General features: G+C 39.5%; 1 protein-coding gene and 1 pseudogene across 1 annotated transcript in view; both read left to right on the plus strand.

The window, feature by feature from the left end:
• The window catches only part of TM2D1 (TM2 domain containing 1), a 46,749-nt gene extending 39,134 nt beyond the window's left edge, over window positions 1–7,615 (plus strand). The window contains exons 6-7 of the mRNA XM_028106809.2: window positions 5,433–5,562; window positions 7,531–7,615. Coding sequence (XP_027962610.1) covers window positions 5,433–5,543 — 111 coding nt within the window. The 3' untranslated portion in view covers window positions 5,544–5,562; window positions 7,531–7,615. The remainder of the gene's footprint in view (window positions 1–5,432; window positions 5,563–7,530) is intronic.
• Window positions 7,616–11,925: 4,310 nt separating this feature from the next.
• Window positions 11,926–12,515, plus strand: LOC114212037 (rRNA-processing protein FCF1 homolog pseudogene; annotated as a pseudogene).
• The last annotated feature ends 6,903 nt before the right edge of the window (window positions 12,516–19,418 follow it).

Genomic DNA, 19,418 nt, shown 5'->3' on the forward strand with positions numbered 1-19,418 from the left:
CGGAATGCCAAGGAATACTGATGCTGTCGAAAGCTAGAAGAGGTTTAGAACAGATCCTCCCCTGAGCATCTGTAGGGTATGGGGCTGTTGCAGATAACCGTGCTTTTAGACTTCTGGCCTTAGATCTGTGAGAGTAAATGTCTACTGTTTTAATCCACTAAGGTTTGTGGTAACTTGTTACAGTAGCCACAGGAAACTAATATAGAGGATATGATGTTGTTTTCTTGTGGTTTTAAGGCTTCTCACACAAGAGACCTTGATACCTATTGTACAGAATAGCTTCCCACAGTGTAGTGACCCTCCTGTTTCCCCTTTTGGAAGATGAAGACCTGTAGCAACCTCTTGGTCCATGAATTGGACCCATAGATTATGGAAATATTCCCCATTTTATCAAATGGAAATACTTCATGCTGTAGAATTTTCTTCAGGCTATTTCTTAGCAGAGAAACAAACATAATTTCAGGTTTCATACTCTGTTGCCAATAAACAAATGGACATTGGCATATCTAACAGTAAAAAATTTCTCAGCATGGGATATTTTTAAAGTCTTGTAATTTTATAATTAACAATTTAATAATATAATAAAGGAATTCGTAATAGGCACATGTATTGTACATAAGTATATATAAGATGCTTAAAAACATTTAAGTTTTCGATTTTGGTGAGAATAGTTGAAAATTTTGCAACAGATAGTTTTCTTAAATGTTAAGTAGGATGGGGACGCCTGGGTGGCTCAGTTGGTTAAGCGACTGCCTTCGGCTCAGGTCATAATCCTGGAGTCCCTGGATCGAGTCCCGCATTGGGCTCCCCGCTCAGCAGGGAGTCTGCTTCTCCCTCTGGCCCTCCCCCGCTCATGTGCGCGCTCTCTCTCTCTCTCTCTCATTCTCTCTCTCTCAAATAAATAAAATCTTAACAATATATATAAAAAAATGTTAAGTAGGATGAACAATTTCTTCCTTGATGGCATAGTTCAAAGGAAAGTATATTGATAATACCTTGTAGATGTGTTTACATTTAAATGTCATAGTCATACAAGATGTAGAATTTAAAAAGTACCGTATAGATCAGCTTATTCTATTCCTCTTTATATGGATACAAAAACCTGAGATCCAGAGAGGATTCCTCCTTTTCCAGTTCTCCCTTCCTCTGGTGCTTTCCCACAGTGACCGAATTTGTTTGTCTTTGGGGAAGCTCTTCAGGTGGTTTTAGCAGAGAGTAGCAATGAGAGCCGTGCTTTGGTGATCTGGCAGTAGTGAGGAGAGGGTGCTGAAAACTAGTGCATTATCAGGTGTTTTTGGCTACAAGTAACAGAAACCTCAATTTAAATTTGCTTTCATAATACGGTAGTTTACTATATCATACCAAGAATCTAGATTTAAGGTAGTTAAAAGATTTGTTAATTTAGAGCTGAAGGACATAATGGTGGACCCTCCCTCCCATTCTCTTCCCTTCCTTCCCTCCTATTTCTCCCTCTCTCCTTCCTTCTTTCTCTTTGCCATCTTCAGGTCTTTTGGTTAGCATCACTTCATTATATAGTGCCTGTTAGCAGCAGAAAGAAGCCATGTCCCCCCCCCCCCCCCACATATCTTCTTAAGGGCAGATATGCCAACAGTGAACTTGCATTATTGGTGGTTGGCCAGAATTAGATTCCATGCCCAGACAGACCCAGTCTCTGGAAGGAGGAGTGGAATTCCTGTGCTAGAACTGGTTGTTGAGGAGCCACAGTGACAGAGTTTGAGTGGAGAGAAATGGTAAGAAAATGGCTGAGTTAGATACAGATTTAGATCCTGTATTACCAGGTAATAAAACTGTATCCTTCTGGGCTATCTTCTCTACAGAACAGAGGAAACAAAACAAAAACACAAAAACAACACATTATTTTTCTACATGTTAACTACTGACTTTACAAGATTGTAAAACATGTGGGTCCTGATTGGCTTTAGTTAGTTTTACATTTCCCAAGAGAGGCAAGTGAACCTCAGGTAGACTTAATAGAAATGCATGATAGGAAAAGGTCACCTAATCATGTATTTTCCTTATTTCCAGCCTTGAATACTTTTTTTCAACAGGAATAGGGGAGACGGCAAAGGAAGAAAAAGAGAATGGGACAAAAGGCCTGGTCCCAAGCTATGCACATGTTCCTAATTAGGCAGTTTTTTTTTTTTTTTTTTTTTGCCATATGATTTGGTTTATTTCTACAGGCTGGGCTTTAGTTTTTCTTTGTTCCCCTCGTCCAGTCTCAAAACACGTTGTGACTCCTAGTCACTCGTTCTTCTCTTTCTCGGCTTAATGCTCAGAGTAGTTTCCTCTGGGACCTTGATTACTGCAAAGGTTTTTTTTTTTTTTTTTTAAAGATTTTATTTATTTGAGAGAGAGAGAATGAGAGATAGCGCGAGAGGGAAGAGGGTCAGAGGGAGAAGCAGACTCCCTGCTGAGCAGGGAGCCTGATGCGGGACTCGATCCCGGGACTCCAGGATCATGACCTGAGCCGAAGGCAGTCGCTTAACCAACTGAGCCACCCAGGCGCCCTACTGCAAAGGTTTTATTAAATCCTTTTTTATTTTTTACTTTTAAAAAAAGATTGATTTATTCATTTGAGAGAAAGAGCAGTGGTAGGGGCAAAGAGAGAGGGAGGGAGAGAATTTCAAGCAGACTCCAGCTGAGTGCAGAGCCTGACCCAGGGATTGATCCCAAGACCCTGAGATCAGGACCAGAGCCGCAATCAAGAGTCAGACGTTTAACCCACTGAGCCACCCAGGTGCCCCAAGGTTTTATTACATTCTTAAATAACATTCATAAATATCAAACCAAATTAATCTTTGGAAAATAAGCAGAGTGTGTAACAGTACCCAGCATGGTATTTAGTACAAAAGTGCTTTGTGTTATTTGAATATTAATATTTATAGTTCACTAGTATAAGCTCTTCGTGGGCAGAGATTGTATCTCATTCACTGTTATGTGTATAATGCCAAGCACAGTGCCTGGAGTGTTGTAGGAATCCAGTATTTGTCAAATAGTTTTAAAAACCAAACTTATTTTTAAAACGAAGCATGCACTACAACAGTGTTCTTCAAACTCTGGTTGTATAACCCCTGAAAGAATTTTTTTTAAAAATCCCTACCCTCCACCCGTTTTTAAGTTGACATTTAAGTTTTCCATCATAAGTTTAAATAGTTGCAAAGGATATAATTTCTGGTTTGCAAATATTGACATATTTAAATAAAACTGTTATATCAATTTTAAAATGTATCCAATGAAATATAAATACCATAGAATTAAAATATCATTCATTTTAAAAAAGACATGAATGAACCCTTCACTAAGCATTGTGATTTTTACATAGTTTCTTTTTCTCCTTGAATTTGTATTTCTAGTTCCATTCTCCCACAGAATTTTATCCTAATGTAATATTTTTTAAAATTTTATTTATTTTATTATGTTATGTTAATCACCATACATTACATCATTAGTTTTTGATGTAGTGTTCCATGAATCATTGTTTGCATATAACGCCCAGTGCTCCATGCAGTACGTGCCCTCCTTAATACCCATCACTGGGCTCACCTATCCCCCTATCCCCCTCCCCTCTAAAACCCTCAGTTTGTTTCTCAGAGTCTGTAGTCTCTCATGGTTCATCTCCCCCTCCGATTCCCCCCCTTCATTTTTCCCTTCTTTCTCCTAATGTTCTCCATGCTATTTCTTATGTTCCACAAATAAGTGAAACCATATGATAATTGACTTTCTCTATGTTTTTTATGCTTGAAAAATCTTCTACTGATCAGTTTCATTATCATGATTTTCATGATTCATTAAAAGATTATAAAATTTTCTGTAATTACTGGATTGTTGTCATAATTGTTGATACACAGTTGATCAAAACAGCATAAGCATATTATATATTATAAAAATGATTTAGCAAATTACTTTTAAGCAAAAAAAGTAAAATGTTACTGGGAATGCAACTTTTGAAAAAGATGAGGCAGAGCAAGCATATTTTTGGACTCTTGATTAAAGGAGATTTCCTGAGGCACCTGGGTGGTTCAGTCAGTTAAGCAGCTGCCTCTGGCTCAGGTCATGATTTCAGGGTCCTGGGATCGAGTCCCGAGTGGAGTTGGGCTCCCTGCTCAGCCGGGAGCCTGCTTCTCCCTCTCCCTCTGCCACGCCTCCTGCTTGTGCTTTCTCTCGCTCAAATAAATAAATAAAATCTTTTAAAAAAATGATTTAAAGGAGATTTCCTGAAGTCCTGTATTTTGAATTATCCCTTTGGCTCATCAGAGGCACTGTTCCATCATAATACCTGCTTTGATGGCATGCGTGGTTTATTGTCATCAAGTTTCTTCTGGAGAAAGGACCACAGGGAGAGGGAAGTGGGAAGGGAACTCTGACCCCACCGTGGCTTGGTATCAGGTCGATCACTTTTACAAAGAATATTTATGGGAATTAAGGGTCTCAAAATTGATTTCCTTTAAACCATCTGGGCTCACATACATTTTGGTAAATCTTTGTGTGCCCCTAGGGCTACAGTTTGAAGATTGCTATCTTTTTTTTTTTTTAAGATTTTATTTATTTGACAGAGACAGCTAGAGAGGGAACACAAGCAGAGGGAGTGGGAGAGGGAGAAGAAGGCCTCCCGCAGAGCAGGGAGCCCGATGCAGGGCTCGATCCCAGGACCCTGGGATCGTGACCTGAGCTGAAGGCAGACACTTAACAGACTGAGCCACTCAGGTGCCCCATGAAGATTGCTATCTTAAAGAATAATTTGTAGAAATCATGTTAACTGGATTGTCAGAAATGTGATTAGTGGACAAGATGACTGTAATGAGCGTGTGTTGTTTCTTTTCTATCTCTTCCATTCCACGTGGTTCTGGAAGGATTGTCCCTCACACTACCTCCCACTCCCACAGGGACTGGCCTAGCCAATCACATTAATTCTATTCCCTTGGCTATCATAATTTGTCCAGCAGTAGGCATAAAACCCAAAATCAGTCCTTCCCTGGAATTTGTATACAAACACTGAGGAAGAAAATTATACTTTCCACGGGGAGCTTCTGAGCTTTGAAGATGTAAATCTGGAGCTGTTGGCAAGCAGGTGGGAATGCCTCTCTGCAGAATGAAGGCAGAAGAGCTAAAAGGCTCAGAGGCCAGACCAAGGGCGGTGGCGGGGGGGGGGGGAGCAGCGGCGCGGTGTGTGTGCATGTGTGCATGGAATTTCAGTCCTTGAAGCCTTGGTTCCTGCAGCTCTTTGGATCCTGTGATTGTTCCCAATATCCTTTTCAGCTACCTGAGCCACTAAGTTACTTTTTTTGCTTGAGTTCAGTTAAGTTGTATTTTGGTGCTGCTGAAATAATTTAGTAGCAACCGAGCAAAGTAAACACAAAGTATTGTGAAAATGTCTTTTGTAAAATGGTAATTTTGAAAATTTTCTCTTCTAGATCGTTGGACCTTCAGATGGAAGTAGTTACATTATAGATTATTATGGAACCAGACTTACAAGACTGAGTATTACTAATGAGACATTTAGAAAAACACAGTTATATCCATAAATATTTTTAAAAAGAAACAGTAAGTCATATGCATGTATAATCTTTATTATGGTATATTATCTGTATAAAATTATGAAAATGTGAGAGCCACAGGAAATTTAAGATCATCTAATGTTATAAGCCTCTCATTTTGCTTATCTAGAAACACAGGTCTCCATTTACCTGAACCATCTCTAGTCTTTTATAAAGCATTTTTATGTACCCTCATTGCTCCTGCAGTTCCTGATTCAGTCTCTCTTTGCAGAGATTATGGTTAGAAGAGAGAGTTCACAACAAAAAGATAACATCAAAGCAAAAAGATATTTCATAGTATTACATGATGGTTATGAGGAAAGTATGTGTTGTAGAGCGTTCAGTACGGCATGTCTTTGCTGCTCTCCTGCTTTCCTGGGGTCAATATGATCCTTAAACCTCTTCCTTCTCTTCTTCCCTAAACCTGAAGGTTGATTGAGTCTTAACCCTGAACTACTATAAGTACTTAACTCTAACTTAAAGTTTGGCCCTGCCCATGAGAATTATTAACTGGCTGCAGCTTTAAATAGGTAGTACACTTGGATAAGTCAGAGATATCATCAGTCTTCCTGGTTCAACTCGCTGGTTCTCTAGGACTCTGCTACTACAAGGTTTTTATTTCCAGGGCTGTACATTAGTCTATTCTAATAAGTAATCTTCCAATAATGCTAGATTTTTCTCAGGATTTTGATAGACCATCAGGAAAGATTCCCTAGCACAATCTCCTCAGCAATGGAGAAGTCCTATATAACATGTAGGGTGCAGGGTACTTGTTAGGTGATAGTTCACTTTGAACCATCTAACAGCTCTCAGAGAGAAGGCAGAGAGAAAGACAAGCTAGACTTTTTTTTTTTAAGATTTATATATTTATTTGAGAGAGAGAGAGCACCCATGCGAGCGGGTTGGGGGGCAGAGGGACAGATTCCTCAAGCAGACTCCCCACCGAGCGTGGAGCCTGCCATGGGGCTCAATCCCACAACCCGTGAGATCATGACCTGAGCCAAAACCAAGAGCCAGACCCCCAACCGACTGAGCCACCCGGGCGCCCCAAGGCAGGCTAGATGTTTTGGCCAAAGTCATAGTCCTAGGGTTTTTAGTTGATTCTGTCTCAGATAGTGCTTCTAGAGGCCAGGAAAGGAGCAGACATTTATTTTCTATGTTATAGTGTATAAATAGTTTATGAAATATAATTTTGCCACAAAGGTAGATTTTTTTTTCTTTTCTCACAATAAAATACGGGATCTACTTTATTTATTTTCATGAGAGTTGAACAGTGACAGACCCTGTCAGGATCTGAGGAATTTATTCAACTGATTGACCAAAAAGTTTTTCAAATCTTTTCTTATAAACTATAAGAATCTTTGGATTTAAATGAAGCTTAGAGATCCATCTACCTCTTCTTACCAGGGAATAAATTGAGACCTGAGTAAGTCCAGACTAAGATACAACTAATCAGTACAAAGCTGAATGTAGAATCCAGGATTTTGGTGCCTTCCACTGGTGGTTCTGCACTGCCTACCCCACCCCCTCCCCCACCAACTCTGTCATTTTGCAGTAAGCATCTTCATTTTGGAAATTGTCAGTCCTACTTTATGAGAAAGCATGTATAGTTTCACATAGCCCTATTTTCATACTGTAAATTGTCGTGTCTCTTTCAAAAGTTTACAGATTGTTTTTAAGCCATAATGTGGAAGAGTTAAGCAAATGCAGTTGAGTAAGCAGTTTCATTCTCTGTAGTCTGTTATATAAACTTTTAATTGGGATTCCAGGCTCAGATTTGATATTTAAAACTTGAGGGGCTCATTGAGAAGGCAGATCTCTGCACTTTCATTCACATGATCTCCTACAGTATAAAGTACTCCAAGAGAAAGAAAAAAATGTCCCGAGTAAATGAAGCATTAAAATGTGCATCTGCAGTAACCTCATTTGACTCTTAAAATACTGTGTTTTAATGTATTTCTTTTTTCTGTTTTAGGATTTGGGCTTCCTTGATTTCAATAGAGCACTCTCAGTATGTGGATTTCCAGATTATCCTTTTTCTTCATATACCACTTTATGGATTCTTTATAACTTTTTGTTGATATTTTTTGTTTTGTTGTTTTACTTAAAAGCATATTATTCTGAGATTTATTTAATTGGACTTTCTTTGAGAGCTGTGTGATAATTGAGTCTTAGGCTACTGTCTCCATGAGATAGATAGCTTATTAACCCAATATTCTTTAATGCCTTTTCCAAAGGCAAGTTGCGACTTGTCATTTTCGCTTCTGAAAAATAAAAGAATGACTTATTCACATTTTTTTTAGTGCTTTATTATTAAGAAAACCTTATATGTTGAATGTAGCGGTCTTTTGCATTTTGATCCTTCAAAGCAGTTAATCCACAGTGTGAACAAACACCATTTCCTATATTGCCTGGGGCTGGGGCCGCAGTTGTGTATGAGAACCCACCTGTTTTTCTCTAGCTTTCAGATCTGCCTCTGCCTTGGTATCCATCGAGTGAAAGATCACTGGGGAGTCTGAAAACTTGAGGCAACATGGATACTTCTGGCACTAATGCAGGCCTCTGAAGTGTGAAGTTGTTCCTTTTTGCTTTGGGAGTGATGCACTAGCTTTTGGAAAACCAGCTGCTGACTCATCTAGCTCAGCGTAGTTATATTTGAAGCTGGATGGACAAGGTGGGAACACCAAACAGATGATGAATGTCTTCCATCTGTTAGCGCTGCCAGGCAGATGCTGGTACAAGTGCCTTGGGTGATGCACCAGTGTCTGAGGGAAGCAGCACCTGTACCTTAGGACTGGCTTCCTCACCGCGTTTGGGAGGGTGGTAAGAAGATGGAAATACCGGGAATGTTATATGTCCTCATAATACTGTCATGCTTTCTTTAGTAACACGCATAACGATTTCACAATTACTTGGGTCCCAGCTCCTCAAGAGTAAAAACCATCGTTTTTTATCATTCATTTTTCTCAAAAGTATACAGTGACAGTACAGTTAGCTTCCTAACATGTTAGTCATTCAGTAACAGCTTCTGCAGTTGGTGGGAGATTATGCGGTATTGATACATGAAATGAATTTGGATTGACTCCTCATGTACGCCAAGAATGGTCTCTCTGATTCATTCGTTAGTTAAAATACTGAGTGTCTACTGCGTGGGAGTTCCTGTTCTAGATGCTAGGGTGCAGCCCTGAACAAAACACAAACAAACATGTCTGCCCTTCAGGAGCTAATGTTCCCTGGGGACCGACTTTTCACAGTGATAGTATTTCTGGCTGCAGTTAAGCTAGCTGGTAGATATCCATTTTCTAGTATTTCCTAGCTCCTTTTGGTTGCAAACAGTGCTTTGGAGTTTAACCTTAGGATCCCCTAAGCCCAGATTTGAAGTCTTTACGTTTCTATAGCCATTTAATTCAATTATATAAGAAATATCTGCAATCAAATCTTGAAAAGTAATCTTGATTCTTGTGTGATTGTTAGTTATTAACATGGCCAGTGGGAAGTCTGTTTCAAAGCAGGTGCTTCTCAAAAGTATTTATTCATATAAGCTGTACTCTGAAAGGGTTGTAGAGAAAATCTAGAGAGAAAGTCTCTTCACAATACATTCTTAAACCCGTAGATTCTGTTTTCTCTATATAATTTCCTAAATTTACATGACAAGAACACTTCAGATTTTCCGGTTTGCCTAAATCTCTGTTGTCTAATATATGTCATTCTTTAACAAACGGTTTTCCTGTGTATTATTATATTTGTTTTTTATGTAAATGCATTTAATACATGTAAATGCAGTTTTTGTTTTGTTTCGTTTTGCTTTTGTGGAGCACTATTTTGACTATTTGTTAGTAGTGTCTTTGAGTACGAATCATTTTGAGGCCTCTGTATGAGGTTTTTTTTTTTAAGATTTTATTTATTGGGGCGCCTGGGTGGCTCAGTTGGCTAAGCGACTGCCTTCGGCTCAGGTCATGATCCCAGGGTCCTGGGATCGAGTCCCATATCGGGCTCCCTGCTCAGCAGGGAGTCTGCTTCTCCCTCTGCCCTCTTCCCTCTCATGCTCTCTATCTCTCATTCTCTGTCTCTCAAATAAATAAATAAAATCTTTAAAAAAAAAGAACACTTCAGATTTTCCGGTTTGCCTAATTCTCTGTTGTCTAATATATGTCCTTCTTTAACAAATGGTTTTCCTGTGTATTATTATATTTATTTTTTATGTAAATGCATTTAATACATGTAAATGCAGTTTTTGTTTTTGTTTTGTTTCGTTTTGCTTTTGTGAAGCACTATTTTATTTTGACTTTGTTAGTAGTGTCTGTGAGTACGAATCATTTTGAGGCCTCTATATGAGATTTTTTTTTTTTTTTAAGATTTTATTTATTGGGGCGCCTGGGTGGCTCAGTTGGTTAAGCGACTGCCTTCGGCTCAGGTCATGATCCTGGAGTCCTGGGATCGAGTCCCACATCGGGCTCCCTGCTCAGCAGGGAGTCTGCTTCTCCCTCTGACCCTCTTCCCTCTCGTGCTCTCTATCTCTCATTCTCTCTCTCTCAAATAAATAAAAATCTTTAATAAAAAAAAGATTTTATTTATTTATTTGACAGAGAGAGACCCAGTGAGAGAGGGAACACAAGCAGGGGGAGTGGGAGAGGGAGAAGCAGGCTTCCCACCGAGCAGGGAGCCCGATGTGGGGCTTTGATCCCAGGACCCTGGGACCATGACCTGAGCTGAAGGCAGCCGCTTAATGACTGAGCCACCCAGGCGCCCCTGTATGAGATGTTTTATATGATAACTCTGCTTTTAGAGCAGTGACCAAAATTGTGAGATGGATTAGCTTGGTCATTCCTTGGGTTACTCCTAAACCCTCTAGGATGGGATGGAATGGGTTCTTTCAATGCTACAGAAATAGTGTTTCTCTAGAAATATTTTTTTTTTAAGATTTTATTTATTTATTTGAGAGAGAGAGAATGAGAGATAGCACGAGAGGGAAGAGGGTCAGAGGGAGAAGCAGGCTCCCCGCTGAGCAGGGAGCCCGATGTGGGACTCAATCCCAGGACTCCAGGATCATGACCCGAGCTGAAGGCAGTCGCTTAACCAACTGAGCCACCCAGGCGCCCCTCTAGAAATATTTTCAAATGATACTACTTTAGCCCGAAAGAATTAATACGATTTCCAGAAGTACCTCTCTACCCAGGAGGATTTCTTACCTATGCTGTATTAAAATAAAAGACCTCTTGAGGACTTGAAAGACTGTGCTATGTGTATGGCCAGCATCTGTTCATGGGATTCCTAGGACTATAAGAAATACTGGTTTCGGGCACCTGGGTGGCTCAGTTGGTTAAGCGACTGCCGTCGGCTCAGGTCATGATCCTGGAGTCCCGGGATCGAGTCCTGCATCGGGCTCCCTGCTTGGCAGGGAGTCTGCTTCTCCCTCTGACCCTCTTCCCTCTCGTGCTCTCTATCTCTCATTCTCTCTCTCTCAAATAAATAAATAAAATCTTTAAAAAAAAGAAATATTGGTTTGTGGGTATGTTTTGTTTTACAAAAAAAATGTGTGTCTTTTCCCCTTATTTTAACCTAGATGCTTAAGGCTAGGTTAAGTATATAATACTGATAGGCAGCTAGGAAGCTAAAATAGATCTAATAGCAAGAACTAGCAAAAAGAAAACTTAGTTCTTAAAAAGTACAAGTCTAAGATGTCAATTCCTCTTCCTCATTCAAACACCTTAAATGTAGATATTCCCCAGGGTTCTGGTACCTTCCCTCTTCCTTTCTCTAATTAAGTCAGCATCCATTTTGCTTTTTTCTATTTACAAAATTAATACAAGTATAACGCAGAAATTCTGGGAAAACACCAAAAGAATATAAAGGAAAAAAATTCCATAGTTCAAAGATAACGATGTTCATATTTTTATGTCTGTCCTAGTAGTTTTTCCATGCATTAGTTTCTTCACAAAAATGATACATTAACCATACTGTTTTGTGGCCTGCTTCTTCACATTGTAAAGATTTTTCTATTTCAATATCCTTTTACAACATTATTTTTAATGGCTGCAGAATATTCCGTGTCTGTATCATAATTTATTTATGTAATTCCTTTATGTATTCTTTGGTATTTGTTATTCCAATAAATCAACAACACACGTTTATGATTCTTGCCATTCTTAGTAAAAACAAAAATCATATATTAAACTTCTTGATACCTATACACAGTCCTAGTTAACCAGGGTAATGAAGAAGTATTGGGGAATGATAGCAAATCGAGTAGTTTGGCACAGGGTGTTGAATAGTTGAATTATCTAATGCCTTCCAGAAAGCTTCAAGATAGAGGCTTTTTAAGAAGGAGTAAGTAGGAGGTGATCCCAGAAGAAACAGGTGCAGTGTGAACATGGGGAAACAAAAGAAGGCAAAGTATATGACCATGAAGTGAATGCTTAGAGATGAGAGACTTAAAGAGAGGAATAGATTAACACCTAAAAAAGAAAGAAAAGAAAGATACCAGTGCACCGAAGGAAAGAGAAGTCTCCCAACATCCTTCCTGCTTATTCTTCCAATATAACATGTGGCTGGGCCCATCTGGCCACATCCTGGTTGATACCAACTTTATCAAACTTTTCCATTAAAGCCAAACTCAACGAAGTATAGTCAATGATGGACTGTCTGTATGCCAAGTGTATCCCTTGAATAACTGACTGCATAATGGTTGAAACTGAGAAATTGGGGCCGAAGTATTGTGTAACCCTAAAGATTGCCAGGGATCCAAGATTTGAACGATTACCAATGACACACAAAGGAACTTAGGCAGATGACTGCTTAGTACAGAGAGAGTAGCTCACAAGTGTTACATTGTGGTCACAGTTGACCGGGACCTTAAATGAAGGATCTGGAAGATCTCTGGAATTCCCATCATGTACATTTCTAACCATAGGTACAACATTTGAGTGGATACCAGATGATTATGGAGCCCCTTGGTTCTAATTCTTAAAGGTAAGAGTTACTCTGCCTTCCTTTACCAACTTTTCCTGTTGCCTGTTCATATAATAATAGGGTATAACATGAATTATTATTCCATTTATCCATTTGCTCTGTTACAAGCTGAGTATGGTTAAATACACTGACTTTTTGACATTGTTTAAAAAAAAAAAAAAGTAAGTAGGAAGCTCAATCTCAATGGTCTTTATTCTCCCCTACTGAGAGGGAAAGGAAGATAGGTAAATTCAGAAAATGAGAAAAGTTACTAATTAGGAATGAATAAAGGAATTCTGAACAGCACTGAGTACCCGAAAGAGTCCTGGATTATTTCATCTGTAGCTGAGTTGATGAGCGTAATAGTAATAAGTAATAGTTACTTATTCCTATTACCTCTCTCTTTTTTATTTTTAAGATTTATTATATGAGGGGCGCCTGCATGGCTCAGTCGTTAACCGTCTGCCTTCGGCTCAGGTCATGATCCCAGAGTTCTGGGATCGAGTCCCGCATCGGGCTCCCTGCTCAGCGGGAAGCCTGTTTCTCCCTCTCCCACTCCCCCTGCTTGTGTTCCCTCTCTTGCTGTGTCTCTCTCTGTCAAACAATCAAACAAACAAACAACAAAAAAGATTTAAAAGAGAAACAGGTGTTATTATTTAAGAGAGAGTGTGTGAGCAGGGGGAGGAGAGAGAGAATCCCCTGAGTGCAGAGTTCGATGCGGGGCTCGATCCCACAACCCTGAGATCATGACCTGAGCTGAAATCAAGAGACGGACACTTACCCAACTGAGCCTCCCAGGTCCCGCCCTCTTTCTCTTTAAAGTAATCTCTATATCCAACGTGGACTCAAACTCACTACCCTGAGATCAAGAGCCAGATGCTCTACCAACTGAGCCTGTCAGGTGCTCCCCTGTTACCTTTTTAAATAGAGCCTACTATCTTAATTCTTAGTAAATGTAGCAATGCTCTTAAAGCTGGTCATTGTCTGATGGAGACAGAAGGTTATCTACCTTCTTAGAAAATAGATATTTTTTAGGAAAGATAAAAATATTAAGGCTTAAAACCTTTGAATTTCAAGAAGATTTTAACTTGTTAAAAGGTCCTTTTACCACTCTCCATGTGTAGGATGTTATGGTAAGCTCATTTTTTTTAAAGATTTTTATTTATTTATTTGAGAGAGAGAGAATGAGAGAGAGAGAGAGCATGAGAGGGGGGAGGGTCAGAGGGAGAAGCAGACTTCCTGCTGAACAGGGAGCCCGATGTGGGACTCGATCCTAGGACTCCGGGATCATGACCCGAGCCGAAGGCAGACACTTAACCGACTGAGCCACCCAGGCGCCCTGCTAAGCTCATTTTATATTTTAATTTTTTATTTTAATTTTTATTTTTTTAAAGATTTATTTATTTATTTTGAGAGACTGAGGATGAGAGAGAGAGAGAGAGCGAGCGAGCACATGAGAGGGGGGAGGGTCAGAGGGAGAAGCAGATTCCCCGCCAAGCAGGGAGCCCAGTGCGGGACTCGATCCCGGGACTCCAGGATCATGACCTGAGCCGAAGGCAGCCTTTTAACACTTTTTATTTTTTTTTTAAATATTTATTTATTTGAAAGAGAGAATGAGATAGAGCATGAGAGGGGGGAGGGTCAGAGGGAGAAGCAGACTCTGCTCAGCAGGGAGCCCAATGCGGGACTCGATCCTGGGACTCCAGGATCATGACCTGAGCCGAAGGCAGTCGCTTAACCAACTGAGCCACCCAGGCACCCTCATTTTATATTTTAAATGATTTAGTCCTCACAACATTTCTGTAGGGTCTTTCTAAATAGTTAATATCACCATCCCCACTTTCCAGATAAGTAAATTGAGTCCCACAAAATTTGAATGATTTGCTCAAGGTCATGAAATAAGTGGTGAAGCCAGAATTGAAACCCAGGTCTATATCTGCCTTATTCTGCCTTCAGTGTTATAGTTACAACTGTCTAATTCTATGAGACACTGCTAATGACTGTATTAAGAGATATTTCTTAATATGTTGTTTCATGTTTTCAGTATGGAAATTATCAGCCTACACCAAGCCTTTTTACTTAACTGATAGTTTGCTGGTAAAAAAAAATTATTTCAACTTCTCAACTTTGCATCATGCAGATGCCAGCATGCTTTATGAATATCTAAATGAGACTATGATGAAGGAATGATTTTTCTAAAACCCAAGGATTTTCCTGCTGCCACCTTATCTGACATTTGCAGCACTTTCTGGACTAAAAGTCTGATTACGTTTGTATAACAAGGAGAGAGATGTTAGGTAGGACCATACTGTCATGCTCTGCTTAGTCCTGCTGTGATCAGATGATGACAGAGAAATCTGTAGATGGTGGGATTGCAGGTGCTTTTTATTTAGTTAGGGTGGATTTTTCTTTTTTTTTTTTTTTTTGGCTTATCTGAATTTTCTAACTTTCCCACAATAAACATGCATTATTTGCATGCATGTATTTGACACAGTAAGTGATAGTATGGGTAAATTAGAACAAAGAACCGAAGAAAATCTTGTTTTCTTTGTCCTATCCTTCCTCCTCAAGATACACTTACCCTAATCTCTGATGTGACTCTGACTTTAAGGACTAGATAATACATTTAAAAGAAAAAGGCATATCTAACACATGATATCAAAGGTCTGACATCCAACCAGCACAGTTTGATGGGAAAATCATCAAAGCAGGACTGTGGAATCAGGCCTGAGTCTGTGTTCTGTCTTTGTCACTTGTTTTGTAACTGAGCACATAACAGTTATGAGCCCCTCTGTCTTCATATAAATAGGGATCATAATATCAATTAGATGATGTTGAGAGATTAAAATGAAATAGATAACAGTCATTATTTATTGAACATACTTTAAAGGAATAGAATGCATTAGGCATTCTATTGTTGGGGGGGGGTTGTCCATCTGGAATTTGCAAGGACTTCCCTTATACTTGGGCTATAGTGTGGTTATACCTTGAGTGAAATGCTGGAGGACTTGAAAGTTCCTTTTACAGAAGGAGGGTAAGATGTGTTCTTGATAACATAATAATAAAAAAAATTAAAAAAAAGATGTGTTCTTGGGACATTGTTTATCTACAGTAAACCTACCTCTATTATTGCTATTGTTACATAACCACTCTGTGTAATAAGGGTTAAAAATGTCTCCTTTTTCAAGAAAGTAGTGGGTTTTTTTCAAGATTTTATTTATTTGAGAGTACATGATGGGGGTGGAGGATGGGCAGAGGGAGACAGAGAGAGAGAGGGAGAAGCAGACTCTCTACTGAGCAGGGAGCCCAACTCAGGGGCTCGATCCCAGGACCCCGAGATCATGACCTGAGCCGAAAGCAGATGCTCAACCGACTGAGCCACCCCTTAAGAGAGTAGTCTTACTGGCACCTTCACTGCTTTAAGACTTTCCTAATGTAAGAGAAGCCTGCAATGTGGCAGATTTCATTTTCATTGCTTTTTAATAGGAAGTTCTTTGGAGATATTTATCTAATACATTTAGAAATGTTGCTATGAGGCAGGAATGTTGCTACTTTTGGCCAAAATTAAGGTTAATTGCAAGCAATCGCTACACATAGAACAGAATTTTGCTTTTACCCCATCAATGTTATCAGAAAATGCCAAGCATGTGGAAATTAAAACTTGAAAAATGATTAAGGTAAGAACTCTTTGGGCTGCATATGCCAAAGGAAAACATCTTAACAGAACACTTTAGAAAGTGTGTGGCGTTTGGAACTTTTAATCATATAAGCTCATTTTATATTTAAGAGGGTGTGAATATGAAGGCTCAAGGTTCTTTGGTTTTCCAGACAAACCTCAACATCTGACTATTTATTTGAATGAATGAAATTCCTTTATGATCGTGACATTAGAAACATAGGGGAAATGACGTGTCTTCTTTATGTGATTTGTGACTGAGTCAAACTGTTGGGAGTGAAGTGGCTGGAGATATGACACAAATTGCTCTAAGTAATTTTAGAAAGGTATTCAAAAGACATGAATTTATTGTTTATTAATTCTCAACTATATATTGACCTACTGTGTACCCCTTCTGCTCTTGCCCTTGTATATATAACAATATATTCTCCACACAGCAGCCAAAGCAATAAAAGTAAATGAGAACATGTCACTTTTTTGCTGATTCTTAATGGCTTCCTGTCATGCTTCAAATATGCCAAATTGGTTCCCACCTCAAGATTTTCATGCTGGCTCTTTCCTTTGCCTGGAATGCTTTTTCCCAGGTCTTTGCAAGCCTGGCTTCCTCATTTGTTTGAGTCTCTGCTCAAATAATCCCCCTGACTGTCCTTCTCAAGTACTACCCCAGTCGGTCCTCCACTGGTCACTCTCTGAGTCCTTACCTCTCTTCATTTCTGTTCACAGCACTAATGCTAGCCAAAATGACATGCGTTTATTTATTCTCCCTTTGTTTCCCCTACTAGACTTTCTCTTGGATATCGCCGTAACTTCAGTTCTTAGAACAGTCCCTGGAACATAATAGGTGCTCAAAGGATATGCCCACTGGAATGGGAACACTAGAAAGGGTTAATAGGAATATAAATTAATTTGAGATTAAATAATCTTCTGCTTTGAATAATTTACTTTAGGAGTTGGCATTCAAACATGGTCCCAACCCTAATTATTGTCTACAGAGAGGGGATGGGTAAGGAAATGAGCCTATGCTGATTTATTCAAGTCCTTGATGGTCCCAGTGCTTGGGACGCTGCCTGGAACAGTATAATAATTTTAACAACATTAGATTCTTATCATGGGATGGATGATTGTTAGAGGTGGTTCTCAAAAAAACACCAGCAAGTAGATTTTCAGAAACAATAGGAAGGAGGTAGGAAGGAGGGAAGGGGTGCTACTAAATCCCTTAATATGTGTCATATTAGGTGTCATTATATACTTTCCTGACCTGATTATCTTGTTGGTAGGAAGACTAAGAGCCTTCTGGAGATATCCATGTCCTAATCCTCAGAACCTGGGAATATGTTACCTTATGTGACAACAAGGATTTTGCATGTGTGATTAAATTAAGACCTTAAAATGGGAAGATCATCCTGGATTACTTGGGTGGGCTCAATACAATCACAAGAGTCCTTAGAAGGGAAAGAGGGAGGAAGGAGAGCCAAAGACAAGATGACTGACCGGAGGCCAAAGAGGAGAGAGATTTGAAGATTCTGCACCCCTGGCTTTGAAGATAGAGGGGTGGACAATGGGCCAAGGAATGTAGGTGGGTGCTAGAAGCTAGAAAAAGAAGGAAAGGGGTTCTCCCCTGGAGCCTCCAGAGGAGCACAACTCTACTGACACTGTGACTTTAGCCTAGTAAGACCTATTTCAGACTAGTAACTTCCAGAACTGTAAGATTATGAATGTGGGTTGTTTTAAGCCACTAAATCTAGTGTAATTTGTTGCTGCCCCACTAGGAAACTATTACAGTTGTTACATTCGAAGTGAATTACTTACAGCTTGTTGTGGGATCATCCCTTTCTCCACTCTTGCTAGTCTTTGTCTTTTAATGGATGTGTTTAGACTATTTGCATTTAAATTAATTATTGACCTGTTAGGGCTTAAGGCTGCCATTTATTACTTGTTTTTTGTCTTTTTCTCTGTTTCTCATTCTGTTTCTATCTTTTGTCTCTTGGGCATTACCTGAGTATCTTTTTAAATTGATATTTCTTTATTTACAATGCTTTGGAGCATGTCACCTTGCCTCATTTTCTTTAATGGTTGCTCTTGACATTACACTATACTTACATAACTTGTCACAGTGTACTGGTATCAACATTTTACCACTGTTAGTGAAGTATTGGAAGCTTACCTTGGTTTAGGTGCCTTTACCTTTTCCACTTTTTTTTTTTTTTTTTTAGTAATCTGTACACCCAATGTGGGGCTCAAACTCACAACCCTGAGATCGAGTGTTGTATGCTCCACCAACTGAGCCAGCCGGGCACCCTTACCTTACCTTTTCCACTTTTAAAATGGTACAGCAGCAATAAGGAACTAAGACAAGCCTCAAAACCTCTTTCACACATGGCTACCCCTATGGGCTCAGGAGTTAAACTTCCCAGGTTCAAATTTTACCCTCTGCAGTTAATGTGCTGTGTGACCTTGGGCAAGATACTCACCCCTCTGAGTCTCAGTTCCCTCATCCATAAATTGGGAAGGAAGTGGTAATACCACACTACCCATTAAACATTGCTATTTATATTTCCCCAGGCCCTATATGCAGCATTTTCAAAACTGTTCTCAGCTGCTGCTGCTGCTGCTGCTGCTGCTTCTTCTTCTTCTTCTTCTTCTTCTTCTTCTTCTTCTTCTTCTTCTTCTTCTTCTTCTTCTTCTCTTCCTCCTCCTCCTCCTTCTTCTTCTTCTGATTCTTTATAACAGGCTTTATTTTTTAGAGCAGTTTTAGGTTCACAGCAAAACTGAGCAGGGTGTACAGAGATTTCCCATATATATCCTGCCCCCACACCTGCACAGCCTGCCCCGTTATCCACATCCCCCTCCAGAGTGGCACTTTTTTTTATCATGGATGAACCTACACCCACACATCATAATCACTCAAAGTCCATAGCACACATAAGGCTTCACTCTTGGTGGCTTGTTTTCTACAGGTTTGCACAAATGTATCATAACATGTATCCACCATCATAGTATCATACAGATACTATATTGATGTATCACACAGGCACTATATTCTCACAGGCCTAAAAATCCTCTGTGCTCTGCATATTCATCCCTCCCTTCCCCCTAACCCCTGGTAACCACTAATCTTTGTACTGTTTCCAGAGTTTTGCCTTTTCCAGAATATTGTTAGAATTGTGCAGTCTGTAGCCTTTTTAGATTGGCTTCTTTCATTTATTATGCATCTATAATTCCTCCCTGTCTTTTCATGA

This window comes from Eumetopias jubatus, unplaced genomic scaffold (assembly GCF_037043125.1).
Source record: "Eumetopias jubatus isolate StellerSeaLion01/CBP00866 unplaced genomic scaffold, mEumJub1_p1.0 scaffold_4, whole genome shotgun sequence".
Lineage (NCBI taxonomy): Eukaryota > Metazoa > Chordata > Mammalia > Carnivora > Otariidae > Eumetopias > Eumetopias jubatus.